The 17,460-nt window shown below is 40.2% G+C and overlaps 1 protein-coding gene across 2 annotated transcripts in view; it reads left to right on the forward strand.

Annotated features, from left to right (window-relative positions):
- Window positions 1–17,460, forward strand: part of STK32A (serine/threonine kinase 32A) — a 123,119-nt gene that overhangs the window by 62,407 nt on the left and 43,252 nt on the right. For both annotated transcript variants that reach the window (XM_007194188.2, XM_007194189.2), the window contains exon 5: window positions 8,065–8,238. In XM_007194188.2, coding sequence (XP_007194250.2) covers window positions 8,065–8,238 — 174 coding nt within the window. The remainder of the gene's footprint in view (window positions 1–8,064; window positions 8,239–17,460) is intronic.

Raw genomic sequence — 17,460 nt, forward strand, 5'->3', positions numbered from 1 at the left:
AAAACCTCCCTAACATGGGAAAGGAAATAGCCACCCAAGTCCAGGAAGTGCAGAGAGTCCAAGACAGGATAAACCCGAGGAGAAACATGCCGCACCACATAGTAATCAAATTGACAAAAATTAAAGACAAAGAAAAATTATTAAAAGCAACAAGGGAAAAATGACAAATGACATACAAGGGAATTCCCATAAGGTTAACAGCTGATTTCTCAGAAGAAACACTACAAGCCAGAAGGGAGTGGCTTGATACACTTAAAGTGATGAAAGGGAAGAACCTACAACCAAGATTACTCTACCCGGCAAGGGTCTCATTCAGATTCAACAGAGAAATCAAAAGCTTTACAGACAAGCAAAAGCTAAGAGAATTCAGCACCACCAAACCAGCTCTACAACAAATGCTAAAGGAATTACTCTAAGTGGGAAACACAAGAGAAGAAAAGGAACTATGAAAACAAACCCAAAACAATTAAGAAAATGGTAATAGGAACATACATATCAATAATTACCTTAAATGTGAATGGATTAAAAGCTCCAACCAAAGGACACAGGTTCACTGAATGGATACAAAAACAAGACCCATATATATGCTGTCTACAAGAGACCTACTTCAGACCTAGGGACACATGCAGACTGAAAATGAGTGTGAAAATGACTATACTACCCAAAGCAATCTACAGATTCAATGCAATCCCTATCAAATTACCAATGGCATTTTTTACAGAACTAGAACAAAAAATCTTAAAATTTCTATGGAGACACAAAAGACCCCAAATAGCTAAAGCAATATTGAGAAAGAAAAACGGAGCTGGAGGAATCAGACTCCCTGACTTCAGACTACACTACAAAGCTACAGTAATCAACACAATATGGTACTGGTGCAAAAACAGAAATACAGATCAATTGAACAGGATAGAAAGCCCAGAGATAAACCCACGCACCTATGGTCAACTAATCTATGACAAAGGAGGCAAGGATATACAATGGAGAAAAGACAGTCTCTTTAATAAGTGGTGTTGGGAAAACTGGACAGCTACATGTAAAAGAATGAAATTAGAACACTCCCTAACACCATACACAAAAATAAACTCAAACTGGATTGAAGACCTAAATGTAAGATCGGACACTATAAAACTCTTAGAGGAAAACATAGGCAGAACACCCTTTGACATAAATCACAGCAAGATCCTTTTTGATGCACCTCCTAGAGTAATGGAAATAAAACCAAAAATAAACAAATGGGACCTAATGAAACTTAAAAGATTTTGCACAGCAAAGGAAACTATTAGCAAGACAAAAAGACAACCCTCAGAATGTGAGAAAATATTTGCAAACGAATCAACAAAGGATTAATCTCCAAAATATACAAACAGCTCATGCAGTTCAATATTAAAAAAACAAACAACCCAATTAAAAAATGGGCAGAAGACCTAAATAAACATTTCTCCAAAGAAGACGTACAGATGGCCAAGAGGCACATGAAAAGCTGCTCAACATCACTAATTATTAGAGAAATGCAAATCAAAACTGCAATGAGGTATCACTTCACACTGGTTACAATGGGCATCATCAGAAAATCTACAAACAACAAATGCTGAAGTGGGTGTGGAGAACAGGGAACCCTCTTGCACAGTTGGTGGGAACGTAAATTGATACAGCCACTATGAAAAACAGTATGGAGGTTCCTTTAAAAACTAATAATAGAACTACCATACGACCCAGCAATCCCACTACTGGGCATATACCCAGAGAGAACCATAATTCAAAAAGACATATGCACCCCAATGTTCATTGTAGCACTATTTACAGTAGCCAAGACATGGAAACAACCTAAATGTCCATGGACAGACGAATGTGGTATATATATACAGTGGAATACTACTCAGCCATAAAAAGGAACGAAATTGGGTCATTTGTAGAGATGTGGTTGGACCTTGAGATTGTCATACAGAGTGAAGTAAGTCAGAAAGAGAAAAACAAATATCATATATTAACGCATATATATGGAACCTAGAAAAACGGTACAGATGAACCGGTTTGCAAGGCAGAAATAGAGACACAAATGTAGAGAACAAACACATGGACACCAAGGGGGGGAAAGCTGTGGGGGGTGGGGTTGGTGGGGGTTGTGGTGGTGGGATGAATTGGGAGATTGGGATTGACATGTATACACTAATATGTATAAAATAGATAACTAATAAGAAACTGCTGTATAAAAAATAAATAAAATTTTTAGAAAAAGATATTCCTTACCTCACAGGTTTATAGTAACAATCAAATGCAATAATATATATAAAGTACCTAGCATGGTATCTGATACATAATAAGAGCTCAGTTAATGGTAATCATGTTGATTATACCACTGACAATAAATATATTCATAAAAGGGAACCCTCCCACACTGTTGGTAGGAATGTAAATTGGTGCAGCCACCATGGAAAACAGTAAGGATGTTCCTTTAAAAACTAAAAATAGAGTTACCATATGATCCAGCAATCCCACTTGTGGGCATATATCCAGAAAAGACAAAAGCTCTAATTTGACAAGATACATGCACCCCAATGTTCATAGTGGCACTATTTACAATAGCCAAGACATGGAAGCAACCTAAGTGTCCATCAACAGATGAATGGATAAAGAAGTTGTGGTATATATATACATACACAATGAAATATTACTCAGCCATAAAAACAAATGAAATAATGCCATTTGCAGCAACATGGATGGACCTAGAGATTATCATACTAAATGAAGTAAGTCAGAGAAAGACAAATATAATATCACTTATATGTGGAATCTAAAAGAATAGCACAAATGAACTTATTTACAAAACAGAAACAGACTCACAGACATAGAAAACAAACTTATGGTCACCAAAGGGGAAGGGGGGGAGGGATAAATTGTGAGTACAGAATTAACAGATGCACCACTACCATATATAAAATAGATAAACAACAAGGATTTACTATACAGCACAGGGACCTATATTCAATATCTTATAATAAACTATAATGGAAAAGAATCAAAAAAATATAGATATACATATGTATGTATAACTGAATCACTTTGCTGTACACCTGAAACTAACACAATATTGTAAATCAGCTATAAATCAATCAGTATCTTCATATAATTACCTCATATAAAATAATAGGAAACAATTGCATAAAACAAGTCAATCTGCTTAATACCAGAGTTATATTACACTCATGGGTGGAAGAAGAAAGGTAATTATAATAGCTATCTTCCAAGTACTTCCATGTACTCTTTTAAGCACTTTATGTGTATTAACTACACTTGATCTTCCCAACAGCCCTATGAGGTATATACTACTATAGATGGGCATGCTGAGGGCTTATATAACTTGCTCCATCCAGTTTTAAAGATGTTAAAGGGCAGAGCTGGGATTTGAACACAAGCAGTCTGTCCCCAGGACCAAGTTCCTTACCACCATGCTATCAGCCATGCTTTGTGCTAATTACTTTACAAACATTATATCTAATTTGCTCTTTGCCACATGGTACATAAAATCATTTCCAATGTACAAATAGCCTCTCAGAGTTTCAGCTTCCTTTAAGGGACTTGCTCCAAATTCACATGTGATATTTAAACCCAGGCCTGCCTAAAGCCTATGCATTTTCCATTTGTATTTTCCTTAAATGTGTTTTTAAATGGATTCCATCTTTGATGAATCAATGTCTTTTTCTACAAAAGCTGAGAGCTTTTAAAAGCAATATCTAATAATATTTGTCCTGCATTTCCCATGCTTTGCTAGATGGAGACATCAGAACTGACAGACATCAGAAATGGTAAAGTCTGAATGAGGATTTGATACAATAGTTCTGGAATAAGCAGCAGGTTGCCCTAGTGTCATGGTTTTCAAGCTTTTTTTTAATCTTCAACCCACAGGAAGAAATCTATTTTTCATCACAACCCAGTAGATATACTCACAGAGACACACATTATATTCACAAAAACAATGTTTGGCCTTATATGTTAATAGCATTTATTTTATTTTATTCAGTCTATTTTATTTCTTCCAAAAAAGTGCTTGTTAGGACCAACCAAACTGATTTCACAACCATTAGTGCATTATGAGCCACAATTTGAAAAACCCTCCATTGGAAAATACTTCAGATCTCTTCCAGTGCTCCAATTCAGATTTATTTCAAAGTGGCCTGCATGAGACAGCTTCAAGAAGGTGAATGACTGATTTGGTAGCCATGCTAATTCCTAAAAATAGAACCTAAGGAATGTATATCAGACCCACCCAAACCTGAGTTTTTGTTTTTGTTTTTTTTTTAATTATTTATTTATTTATTTATTTTTGGCTGTGTTGGGTCTTCGTTTCTGTGCGAGGGCTTTCCCTAGTTGTGGCAAGTGGGGGCCACTCTTCATCGCGGTGTGCGGGCCTTTCACTATCGCGGCCTCTCTTGTTGCGGAGCACAGGCTCCAGACGCGCAGGCTCAGTAATTGTGGCTCACGGGCCTAGTTGCTCGGCGGCATGTGGGATCTTCCCAGACCAGGGCTCGAACCCGTGTCCCCCACATTGGCAGGCGGATTCTCAACCACTGCGCCACCAGGGAAGCCCCAAACCTGAGTTTTAATCTTGCTTTTCTCTTTCCTTTTTTCAGTTCCTTCATGAATTTGTTACTTTTTCTGCAACTGTTTGTGGAGTCTACATTTCAGGAAGCATACAGGGACCGAGGAGTGAAGGATGAGTAAAAGCAGGCATGCTTCCTGATGGCAGAGTGGGAATGAAAGCTGTTAATCCAAAAGCGTGCAGGAAAATATTTTCAAATTATGATAAGTTGAGCGAACAAGAATATGGCACTGTGTATAACAGGGAGACAAGGTTTGATATGGAGTGTGAGAAATGTCTCTGTGAGAAGTGTCCTTTGGGCTGAGACTGAAAGAGGAAGAGTCAATAACCAGTTAGTGGAGAGCATTGTGCGTGCAGGCAAGGTCACACCATATCACAGTCTTCTAAAGCTGGAGGGGGCATGAACTGCTAGCTGAGTAATGGAAGGAAAAGATCTTCAAAATAAGTCTGGAAAGGTAAACAGGGCCAGACCACACAGGGTCCTGCGGACCATGGAAAGAGGTGAAGGGGTTTTATGGGGCTGGATAGCATAAAACTCACATTGTAAAAAGATAACCGTGGTGTGTAGAATGGATTGGAGAGGTTCAACATTACACAGACGGAGCTGTGTATAGTCTACGGCAATATGATGGAGTAGGGTGGTGGTCCTTTGTTACTTATCTCCGCTCTTACTGAGCAGACTTTACAATGCATTTCACATGCAGTGGGGCCAGATTTATTAATTTTGGAGCTGTCAACTAACAAGCCATGATATAGCATTTTTAAAAAGTAATGGAAATGCATCATTGAGTCTGTGGGATAAATGGCCAAGGTATAGGGAAGCTCTTTCACTTTTAGGTTTAAAAAAATCAGGTTATGATATGAACCTTCATATCCTAGTTATTACCAAACTGTGTTTTGCCCACATATTTTACTGGATATAGTTCTGGAAATTAAAATCTTATCTTCTCTCCCTCTGAGAGTCTAGGATCTGTGATAGAGGGCTTCAGGTCTGATGTGCTGAGGGGGGAAAAGGATTTTGAACAGCCAACTGGCTCCATGATTAAATAAATTTAAAATCATACTGGGCAAGGGAAGCGTGTTGCCTCTTGCCTGGGCTTCTTCTTCTCTGACTAATAATCCCCCGCATGGCCGGACCCTGTCGTTAACTTGACACAACTGGCACCTTTATCAGTTTGTTCTTTGAATAAAAATCGCTGAGCCCAAGTCGCAATAAAAACGTTCGTTCACTTAGGGTGAATTTAATAATACCCTTGTCCCCCACTTCGAGATAAATAGAGTAATGGGAGAGGAGTCCTCTTCTCTGTCACCGGGTTTGGGACCTCCGCCTGCCTCCAGTGGGGAGCTGAATGCAGCCAATCACTGCTCTCTATGCGAACCCAGTCTGCCTGGCTTGTATCCATTGGCATCGAGTTACGTTCATGGTTAGTATTCTCTTTTCCCTTCTTTTGGTACCCAGTTCTCAACCACCTCATTTGCCAGCTATCCCGACAAGACACTGCTCACATCCCATGAGCCATCATCGTTTGTTATATTAGCTAAGGGCAGCCTAAGTGCAATAGATCCCGGGCAGGGTTACATATAACTAGCACATTATTACTTCCTGAAAGACCTGTAAAACACAATGGATATAACATGTAGTGGTGCAGCTGGGAGGATTCTGAACCAAATAGCCCAGGTCCAGGCACCTATCCTGGTGCCCATTAAACCTATGGCAGAGATGCCCAGCCAGTCCTTGCAAGCAGGTGAAGAATAACACTTCCTAAAAGATAATACCAAGGATGCACTGCCCACGTTTTTACAAGCACTTCCCGTGTTTCTGTCTAAGTTCCCCCTAAGGGCTTAATTTCTGACATCTTCTGTGTGAATCAGTCCTCACTGGTAAACAGCATTTTATTTACTGAACAAGTAAACACCGAGGACCTAGTCTTCATTAGAATGTTACTGCCTCAGATTAATGCTTCACTGAATTTCTCTTTTTTCTTTTGTTCGCAAGTCCTCTCCTCCTCTAGCACAATGATCACTCTAAAGAAGAAAAGGTACTCAGTACAGTTCTCCCATCATTGATATTCTATGTTTGTTTCCTAAGCAAAGAATTTGTCACTAGGAATTCGTTTGCATCCTGGGCACTGCTTTGCAGACTCTTAATTCTGTGATTCAAATAAAACTTTAAAATACGATCTCAGTGACATGATGTCAAAAGAAACATGTCAAAATAGTGCTGATACAGAGAGCTTTTTGTGACTAGAAATCATGTCTGTGCTTTGAGGAAAGCAAAACAAGTCATAGCAGTTGGAATGCATTTTTACAGAAGACTCTTTGCAGACAGCAGAGGCCAATTCTGCTGGCCTGTGTCTCCTTTCCTCTTCCCGTCCCTCCAGCCCATGCTCCTTCAAGTGTGAAGTCCCCGTCTGATCATACGTCCTGCTTAAACCTCTTCACCGTCTTTCCAACATGTACAGACTCGTGAACAAGCTCCTGTCATGGGATCTGCCCTCTATCTTTCTCTCCAGGCTCAAGCTTCCCCATAACACCTGTCATTCCAACAAACCCAAACTATTTTCCTTTCCCCCCTCACACTGTGTTCTTTCCCATGTCTGTGCTTAAGTCATGCTGTTTTCCTCTCTCAAATCTTACTTTTGGACCTGGAGACCCCTTCACCTCTACCATTTATTGGGTGTTTTACCTCGTGCAAATTGCTTAAGCTTCACTGGGCCTTGATTTCCTCATTTGTAAAATGGGAGCATAAGAGCAGCATTGTGGGGCTAATGACACCACATTTGTGGAGTGCTTTAGAGTCTGCCCCAGAGATGTTGCCTTTATTTTGTAGTTATTATTATTGTCACCATCCTTCAAAATTTAACTCAGTTTTCTCCTCTGCTGAGAAGATTTCCCTTCCCTCCTTATCCCAAAGACTGAGTGAATTACTGCCCTGTACTGTGCACTTACTTCTTTATTGCTCTTTTTATATCTTTTTCTTATCATTTAATGTGGTTCATGATTTGTTATAATGTTGCTGGGCAATGAAATTGTTAGTGTGGAAAAATAAGCATGAGGTGCTTCAAGGAGGGCTTGTAACTCATATTTTATGGACCTCCTGCAACAGTGTGTTCACGATATGATCGTTAATAATAGGTGAATAAATGGGGTGTTCTTTATCTCCTGGGCTTTATAGCTTTGTAGACCTCCAGTTAATGGGTTCTTACTATATGCCAGGAGTAACATTAAATATTATACTCATCATATTTAGTCTTTACTATGATCAAATGTGGAAGATATTCTTATCATTCCCATTTTACACATGTGGAAACTGAGGGCCTGGAGTGAGTAACAGACCAGTACTCCCAAAGCCTGAACCCTTAGCTTAGGAAAGTTCTGCTCTGATCTGTAAGGTGTCCTTTGCCTCTGGGCTTCTTTAGTGTGTAAATGTATTTAACCCACTTGTATTTCTAATTCCCCTCCAGGTACTCCTTCCAAGATGAGGAAGACATGTTCATGGTGGTGGACCTCCTGCTGGGCGGGGACCTGCGTTATCACCTGCAGCAGAATGTCCGCTTCCAGGAAGACACTGTGAAGCTCTTCATCTGTGAGCTGGCCATGGCCTTGGACTACCTGCGGAGCCAGCGCATCATTCACAGGTCAGTCAAGTCCAAAGGGACAGCCTTGGTCTGAATGCACAGGAGGGAATGCACAACCTGAAGCATTCAACGGGTCCTTGTTGAACGTGACGTCTAATTCTTACAACATCCCTGGAGGTAGGTGTATTGTCCCCACTTTTCAGATTAAAAAAACAAAACAAAACTGAGCACATTGAGCTTAGTCTACCCAAGGTCACAGTTAGTAAACAACAAGACCAGAATTAGTGAGTGTTGGTGCTGCTTGTAACTAAGCCTAGACAAAGAGAAGAAAAGGTGACATATAGGAACTTAATAAATATTAAATGAATTAATCAAAAGAGAAATGGAGGAAGTGCATGAAGGGAAAGAAATAGAATGGGTAGAAAGAAAATTCTTTGGGGAGAAAATTTGAGTCCTAACATCTGCCTGTCATCTACCCTATTGTGAGGGCATGCTGCAGACAGAAGTCAGCAAAAGCAATGTATCTCCTTCACTTGGGGCATTTGTGTTAAAGACAAACAAAGAACACAAGTAGCTATAAACCCAAACAGACAACAGAGAGAAAAGGATAATACTTTATGTTTATATAGGAGTTCGTAGTTTTTATGGCAGTTTCCTATATAATATCTCACTTGATCTCTGTAATAAGTGATAAGTGAGCTGAGCAGGTATAGTTAGACCAGTATTAAATATGAGATTTTGTTACTTGGAGGCATTAAAGTATCATCTAGGTGACTTATAAGATGTTTGAACCTAATCACTATCAAAGCAGCTACTATTTACCTGGCTTTCTATATGCCAGGTACTGCTAGGTACTTTCATATATTATCCTGTTAAATTCTCAAAACTCAAAGAGGACTCCACATTTCATTACAGTATTCCCATTATACAGAGGAGAAAAGTGTGGCTCAAAGATTTGCCAAGGAGAGACCCTGACAATTGGCATTGCCGGGATTCAAACCTATATCTCTCCGATCCTAAAGTCAGAGCTCCGTCTACTATACTACCTTGCATTAATTACACATATGAAATATATACATTAATTAATTATACATTGTTAAATGAACAACCAACATGTGACTCTGCCACCGTCATCTCTAATCCTTGAAGAATCTGCTGAGTTTTTAAGTTTAATTATGTCTCATTTACTGAAAATTTGTCTAGATAAAATTTTTGCCCACCACTAGTTGACATTTATCTAGAATTTATCAGGACTAGTACAGGGCCTGTGGTTGAAGATGTAGCATCATAATTTATAGATTCTCCATGCAAGCACTGTGGACCAATCCTTTTTTTTTTTTTTTTTTCTTTTTGGCCTTGGCACTTACATAATTATTATTTAATTTCCTATCTTTGGAAGGGCCCATTTGTATTGGAAACGTGCTCTTCAGGGAATGGATAAATGGAAAGCAGACCAGTTAATCATGTATGATCTCAGAAGTAAATTTACACACCTGGTGCTTTTGTCAATAACTGGGAATCCTGTTGACAAGCGATCTTTCTCCCATACTGGCTTTCTGCTACCCACCCCCCCCCACCCCCCGCCTAGTTCTTTCTGAGGAGAAACTTTTCATATTTGTAGGCTATAGAGTCCCTCTCAGGGTCTTCATGCTCACTCATCCTCCCCCAAATTGCCAACCCACAGTCTGTTTGGGGTGCTGACATTGCAGATCTCAGGCAGAAGCCAGGGACTGAAAAGCCAACATCACCAGGGACCACCTTGTAACTTTCTCCCTTCTCTCTGTTTGAATCTGAGTTCTGTGCCTTCTTTCTCTGAGCTTCATTTTCTCAGTTATCCCAAGTCAAGATGCTCTGAGCATTTTTGCCATGTGCTTAGAACCATGTTCCAAGAAGAATACAGGAGAAAAACGAAACAGAAAACTTGATACAATTTTCACCCCCAAGGAACACAACCATACCAAATAGCATTGTTTTCTGTCCTTGTCTCCCTCACTCTCTTTTGCTCCTATCATGGTTTTGCCACCTGAATAAGAAACCAAGGACTAAGTTTCTGCTCCTTGCCCTTTACGCACTCACAATTACTACTTAGTGCCTGTCTTCAGAGGGCCTCTTTGTACTGAAATGTCTCCTCCTCATGGCAGATGAATGGAAGGCAAACACCATGACATTACGAATGCTGGGTTAAAATGAGATAGCATCCTAGGACAGGAATAAAGACGCAGACGTAGAGAATGGACTTGAGGACACGGGGAGGGGGGAAGGGTAAGCTGGGATGAAGTGAGAGAGTGTCATGGACATATATACACTACCAAATGTAAAATAGATAGCTAGTGGGAAGCAGCCGCATAGCACAGGGAGATCAGCTCGGTGCTTTGTGACCACCTAGAGGGGTGGGATAAGGAGGGTGGGAGGGAGATGCAAGAGGGAGGAGATATGGGGATATATGTATCGTATAGCTGATTCACTTTGTTATACAGCAGAAACTAACACAACATTGTAAAGCAATTATACTCCAATAAAGATGTTAAAAAAAAACCAAAAAACAATCCAGATGGATTTCTACTTCCCATATGTCCTACCTTGCCTCCCCATGTGTTATATTTTATAGGCAGTCGTAGCATTTTGTACCTCTCCTGAGGAGTTGTGATGTTTGGGGTACGTAATTACCTAATGTCTGTCTGCTGTGCTAAACTGTAAACTCCATGAGTTGGGGCCATGCGTGTTGTGCTTCTTACTGTGTAACCAGTGTGTGACAAAAATCTGAAGGAATGAACACTGCCTGAACCACACGGATGACAGATTGTTATCTGTAAAGCTGGGCTTTTAGTCAAAGATGAAATTAAACTAGAAGGCATGAAAGCCATAAATTTCAGATCTACCTTGGTCTTCACATTCGGTAATCATATAATTTATCATCCAAACCAGAGTACTCCTGAGAATGAAAGGAGTTGTGTTAATAATTATGCTGGGACAACAGGCAAAACTCCTAAGTGTTTCGGAAAAATCAGAACATATATCAACCTCATTAGGGCTTTTCAAGACAGTCATGACCAAATAGGCATTTTAGTTGTGAGAGAGCTCTAATAACCAGGACTTTCTGCCTTCAGACTACTAGATATCAATGTGAAGTGATTTCCATTTGAAGTGGTATCAAATGGCTTAAAAGACATGTACATGGTGAAGTAAGCAGTGTCCCTTTGTCTACGGCATTTAGGGGATAATAGTGGCGGCACTCTGAAGCCAGCTTCAGGGCTCCTGGGGCAGAGTTAAAAGCATGAAGAGCAACATAGAAGAAGAGATAGAGGCTTCTGAGTACTGTAATTCTCTTTCTAAATCTCTTTCTTCAAAAGAAGCTGAAGAATTCATGCTGTATTTGATGGAACCTATGATAACAAAACATCTTGCAGCTACTTAGAGGACTGGATTGTAAGACACAACCTGAGTTCCAAGGTATTAAAATGTGAATAAAAAAAAAAAAAGGACAAAATACGGTAGATTTCCCAGGCAAGGAAAGATCATCTGCATACAAGTGCAGATATAAAATATGTGACTTCCTAATTTCAAAACAACATTTTGTCTCTGGACAAGGTAGAAGGTTCCAAATTATCTGTGGTGGTCAGTGAATATGTGTGGACCAGGAGAGGTAATATGCTGCCCCGACTGAGGGCTTCCGGGGTACCAGATGCTCTGCTTAAGCACTTGTGAATTATTTCACTCAGTCCGCCCACAACTCCAAGAGGTTGATGGTGTGATCGTCCTCATTTTACAGCTGATGAAACTCCGGTTCAGAAAATAACTTGGCTAACGTGTAGGTGAGGCCACCTACACTTGAAGGATATGCAGAGCTCTTAGCCACTCTCCACACCTACTGATGTTTAGCACTGTTGTTGCCCTGAGGAGGGTGTGGTACAGGGTGGGGCCCGGCCACCTGCCTTCAGGTACCCGCTGTCTGGCTGCACAAGTGAAGAGGATGCAAATGGAGCCAACAGACAACAGAAGAGCCTAAAACTAGAAGCTAAATTGGATGAGAAAGACTGAAGTGCTCCAGTAGGGAAGATGCTTTGGGGTAACAAAACAAGTTTCTTCTGAGCTCAGAGGGCTTAAAAGCAGGAAGGAGAGTTTAGTCTGTGTAAGGGGAACTGTATTCTGAATGAAAGTATTTGTCTCCCTGTGGTAACACAGAATAGGCTCTGTCTTTAGTTTTTTTTGTTTGCATTGTTTTTCCTGCCAGCAATGGCCAGCTTAGTTATTTTTTTTAAATACCATAAATGCTATTTCTGCCTAAATTCCAAATGAGACATAAATGGGGTTTTGTTTTATTTTGTTTGTGGATTTTTTTTAATCCACAGACTTGACTTTTTGGAGTTTCCTAAATATGTAGAATATTTAGCTAATTCTTTTCACTTTTAGAATCTGTTTTCTCTATAGTTGTGAAAGACACAGGATTGCACAGTAATCATTAATTTCGAATTGTGCACTTAGACATATTTCTTATTGGTTGGGAAGTCAAACATTTTTCTATGAGTACAGCTTGAAAATCAGCTCTAGTTTCTAAATTATGGCCATTTCCTTGTTCAATATTCCGCTTTACTTACATCAGTGAATGAAGATCTTAAGATATGGATACCGTGATTATTTGCCTTTATTTTTAAAAATAAGGAAAATTAAACTCATTACAATCCTTCCTATGGGATAGTACTCTGATTTGTTGATTGCCACAGTCTCTCCAGTGAATAAAGTGATAGAAAGTAATTATTACAGTCTAATGACAAATTTGTATTCCTTCCCTTGTCAGATGTTAAAGACTCAATTACAGATTTAATCTAATGAGATGAATTGTTTGGGACAGTTAAATAGTAAGTCATCTTGGGTCAAAATACCATTTGAGTGGATGTATGTTTTTCCATCTTTCTAAGAATTATCTCACTCTAATGAAGTTATAACTGACTGCTTTCTAAATTCCTACAGGAATAAGATAAAAATCTAATTAGGCCACTGGTATCAAAGATGGCGGTGCAACAGAGTGAGCTGCAAAAGTTCATCTCCAACTGATTACAGATACGCTGAAGTAGGAATAAAAGAAAATTCATGATTGTCAAAAAAAGAATAGGATGCTATTTTTATTCATCGCCTTTGTCTTCTCTGCTATAATCATAGAAACCGTTAACTGACACCCAGTGCATCTCGGAGCCTCCAAAAAATACACAAAGGAATTAGTTTTCGCACATCCCCTCTTGGACTGAAGTAGCTGCTTGCCAGGTGTTTATATCATTCTTCTAGAAATCAGCATTTGGATGGTGAAGAAAAAAACTTAGGGATATGCTTCTCTCATAAATATTCATTCAAGAACTGTTTCTTGAGTATCTGTTTGCCAGACAACGTTCTCGGTGCTGACCTTCAATGCCGAAAGGACGGACAACTTCCCTGTCATCCATAGTTGATAATACAGCCTGAAAGGGAGTCAAGTAAACAATTCAACACTGATACCAGAAAGGTGTTTAAATTCTGTGGCATTTACTACTAAGGAAATAAGCAGTGATGTGTGTATCCTGAGCCACCCATACACGTCACTCACTCTCAGTGCATCTTCACAGTGGTCTTGATCCTATTTCTAGTGGTAGCCCCTGGCTCACAATATTCTTTATAAGAAGTGGTCTCTCCCTCCTAAACTGAGGCCCTACTCCTCACTCCTGTCCTAATCTCTAATCTCATCTCTAGTCTAATCCAGAGCGGCTGCTAAATACATCAGTGACTGAACAAATGAATGAGGACAGAATATACATGTGCTCCTTGGGTGGACGTGGAAGGTAAAGGTTGCTGTGGATAAAGTTGTCTTCAGCATCTTTTTAATTTATTCCCACTGTGTGTCTACAGTGTGTGGGGCTCCACGCTGCCTTTCCTCCATGCTGTGTTAGTTTTTATGCCGTGTAACGAAACCACCACAGATGTAGTGACTTAAAATAACACACATTGATTATCTCACAGTTTCTTTGGGCCAGGAGTCTGGGCACATCTTAGCTGGGTTCTCGGAAACGCTGTAATCAAGGTGTTGGCCAGAACTGGGTTCTCTTCTGGAGGCTGGACTGGGCAAGGGCCCACTTCCAAGTTCAGTAGGGATGTTGGCAGAATTCATTGCCTCATGGCTATAGGACCCTGTTTGTTTCCTCAAACTCAGTGAGGAGATTAAGACTCCAGAGTGAGTCTGCTAGCAAGACAGGGTATATATCATTGAATAAAATTATGTAACACAATCAGAAGAGCGACCTCCCATCACCCTTGCTGTATAATGTCGGTTAGAAGCAAATCATACAATCAGCCCACACTCAAGGGCTGAGGATGATACAAGACATGAACAGCAGGAGGTGGGGAACATGGGGGGCACCATAAAGTCTGCCCACCATACTTCCTCTAAACAAGTTTTCCTGTGCCTGACTCTGACATCAATATCCTCTATGACCGTAAACATAACCCTGAACATCCCTGTCAAGGAAGCAATGAGGTGGTTTGGCCAAATGAACAGGAATGGTTCTTTCGTACCTAAGAGTCTAGGGTGATTTCCCCTCAGCCCTGATAGGATGACGCTCTTCAAAGTATAACCTCTTTGACTTTCTGCTCTCTACCATGCACCCATTTCTCTCCAGCAAGGCCCCATGACCGAAATGAACTGTCCAAAGAGCATGTGACAGTGAGGTGGGATAATCAGCCTTTAACACATTTAATAACCTTTTTGCACTTCAGTTGTGAGCCAAAATTCTTTGTTTTAACGAAGGTCTTCAGTTTGTTCCAGGCAGAGATCTTCAAGGCTGCGATTTCGTCTTTTTGTCTGACTCATACACACTGCAGCATCTTGGAAATCACATTTTATTTTCTTGGGATGATCATTCATAGGGAAAAAATAAGATCTTTCTGCAGCTAATCATTTTAGTCAATGATCATTGAGTGACAGGTGAGCTTCTGATGAAAGAACTTGTCAACACAGTGACACCCCAGGTTTCTGAAGCCTGTGGAAATGAGTCATCTGGAGAGATGCTTTTTTAATTCCTGGAGGTGTTTACTCCCCTCGGCTCAGCATTTAAATTATACTACAAGTACCTATCTCATTTTCTTCATGGCTTAAGAAGAGCTGTCATTCATTGTGCATATACCAAGAACTAGTCACTGCGCTAACAAGCGTTTTGCACACACTGCCTAGTCTGATAGTCAGCAATACTATGACAGGGTTAAGTGACTTGCCCAGTACCATACAGTTGGTATACTAAGGCCACATTCAAAAGTAGGATGAACTGATTCAAAGATCCTGCTGTTAATATAGGCTCTCTTAGTTTCATTCTTATGAACATAATAGACTTCTTCAAGATCAGATGAGCTATTTAGTGCTATTTACCCAATAGCAACAAACATTAGTTTAGATACACATTTTTAGTTGGTATGTGTTATGGGTTAAATTTTGTGTCCCCACCCCGCCCCAAAAGGTATGTTGAAGTCCTAATCCCCAGTAACTCAGAATGTGACCTTATTAGGAAATAGGGTCTTTACAGAGGTCATCAAGTAAAAATGAGTTCATGAGGGTGGGTCCTAATCCAATGTAACAGGGATTCTTATCAAAAGAGGGAATGTGGACATAGAGATAGATATAAACAGAAGGAAGATGATGTGAAGAGACACAGGGAGAACTCCGTGTGAAGATGAAGGATTGGAGTGATGTGTCTATAAGCCGAGGAAGGCTAAAGTTTGCCAGCAAACCAACACAAGCTAGGAAGAAGCAAGGAAGACCCATCACCTACAGGTTTCAGAAGGAGGAGGGCCTTGATGATACCTTGATTTTAGACCTTTAGCCTCCAGAACCATGAAACAGTATATTTCTGTTTTTTAAAGCCACCTAGTTTGAGGTACTTTGTTACAGCAGCCCTGGCAGATGAATACAGTATGTTTTCATAGTTTTTTTAGGTGCTGAAATTTCAATCTTTGCTTCTCTAGCACGTACTACTCAGAGCAGCTTCTACTTCACTCCTGATATGCTGCTTCAAATATATTATGGGATGGAAGACCAGAACAAAACTTGTTAGAATTGTTTATAAAATTACAGTAACCCGAGAGAGAGTTCACTAAGTCAAATCCATTAGCTTTAGTATATGGTAAGCTATTTTATGTTGCCCAGAGACTGTCTCTGCTTACTTTCATATTTCAGATTTGGCGAGATATTTCAGATATCTCTGGCTTTTTCATAACGTTTCTCTAGTCCAAGGAGTTTTGTTTTGCACTTACGTTATCTCTAAGGGAAGTGAAATCTTTTCCAATTTACCAAAGCAGCATGTCCAGGATGATAAAATTAAAAGTCTAAAAATACTTATAGATGATCCGATTACTTGTATTGTTCGTGCTTCACGTGATGCTGCCTTTCTTCCTCCCAGTGTATTGATAATATTTTCTGTTTATTGCAGTGGGATAATAGGTTTTGGCTTCCGACTGCCATTTTCTGTGGAATGGTAGAGAAAATGCCCTTGCTTGTTGTTTTGGTAAATCTTCTCTTCAGGAGCTCACCAGCCCTTGTGAATGTTTTCTCTTCCTAACTCCCATGGCAGAAGGGCCACTTGAGCCTCAAAAACAAAACGGCAGTGCAGTAATGAGGGTATTAGGTTGGTACGTTCTATTCAGCACCTGCTCCCAAGCTACCGAATAATGAATGAGCATGAATTACACATTGTGAAAACGGGAGACTCTGCCTGCTTTGTATTGTGCATCAGGCAGTTCCGAAAGGAGCTTTGAAAACTGTGCTTCTCACACGAGGGCACCCATTTGTGAAAACCCACGTGAACAAGGCAAAGAGCTGCTCGTTTACAGGTTAACATTTAACTCGCCTGGTGCTGAGCTTTTAATAGTTTCTATAAGGTCGAGAGTTTCGTTAATATGCAACCTGTAACTTAGTCCAAATTAAATTTTACTTTGCCTAGCCTACATTTTAGTACAAAGCTGAAGCTTCATTCTTTCAGGTTTAGTCATTTAACAGGTAATATTGATGACTTATTTATGTGCCGGGCACACAGCTCTTGAATGGAGGGCTTTTTTTTTTTTTTTTTTTTGGCCGTGTTGGGTCTTCGTTTCTGTGCGAGGGCTTTCTCTAGTTGCGGCAAGTGGGGGCCACTCTTCATCGCGGTGCGCGGGCCTCTCACTATCGCGGCCTGTCTTGTTGCGGAGCACAGGCTCCAGACACGCAGGCTCAGTAGCTGTGGCTCATGGGCCCAGTTGCTCCGCGGCATGTGGGATCTTCCCAGACCAGGGCTC

The sequence above is a fragment of the Balaenoptera acutorostrata genome, chromosome 2 (genome assembly GCF_949987535.1).
Source record: "Balaenoptera acutorostrata chromosome 2, mBalAcu1.1, whole genome shotgun sequence".
Classification (NCBI taxonomy): domain Eukaryota; kingdom Metazoa; phylum Chordata; class Mammalia; order Artiodactyla; family Balaenopteridae; genus Balaenoptera; species Balaenoptera acutorostrata.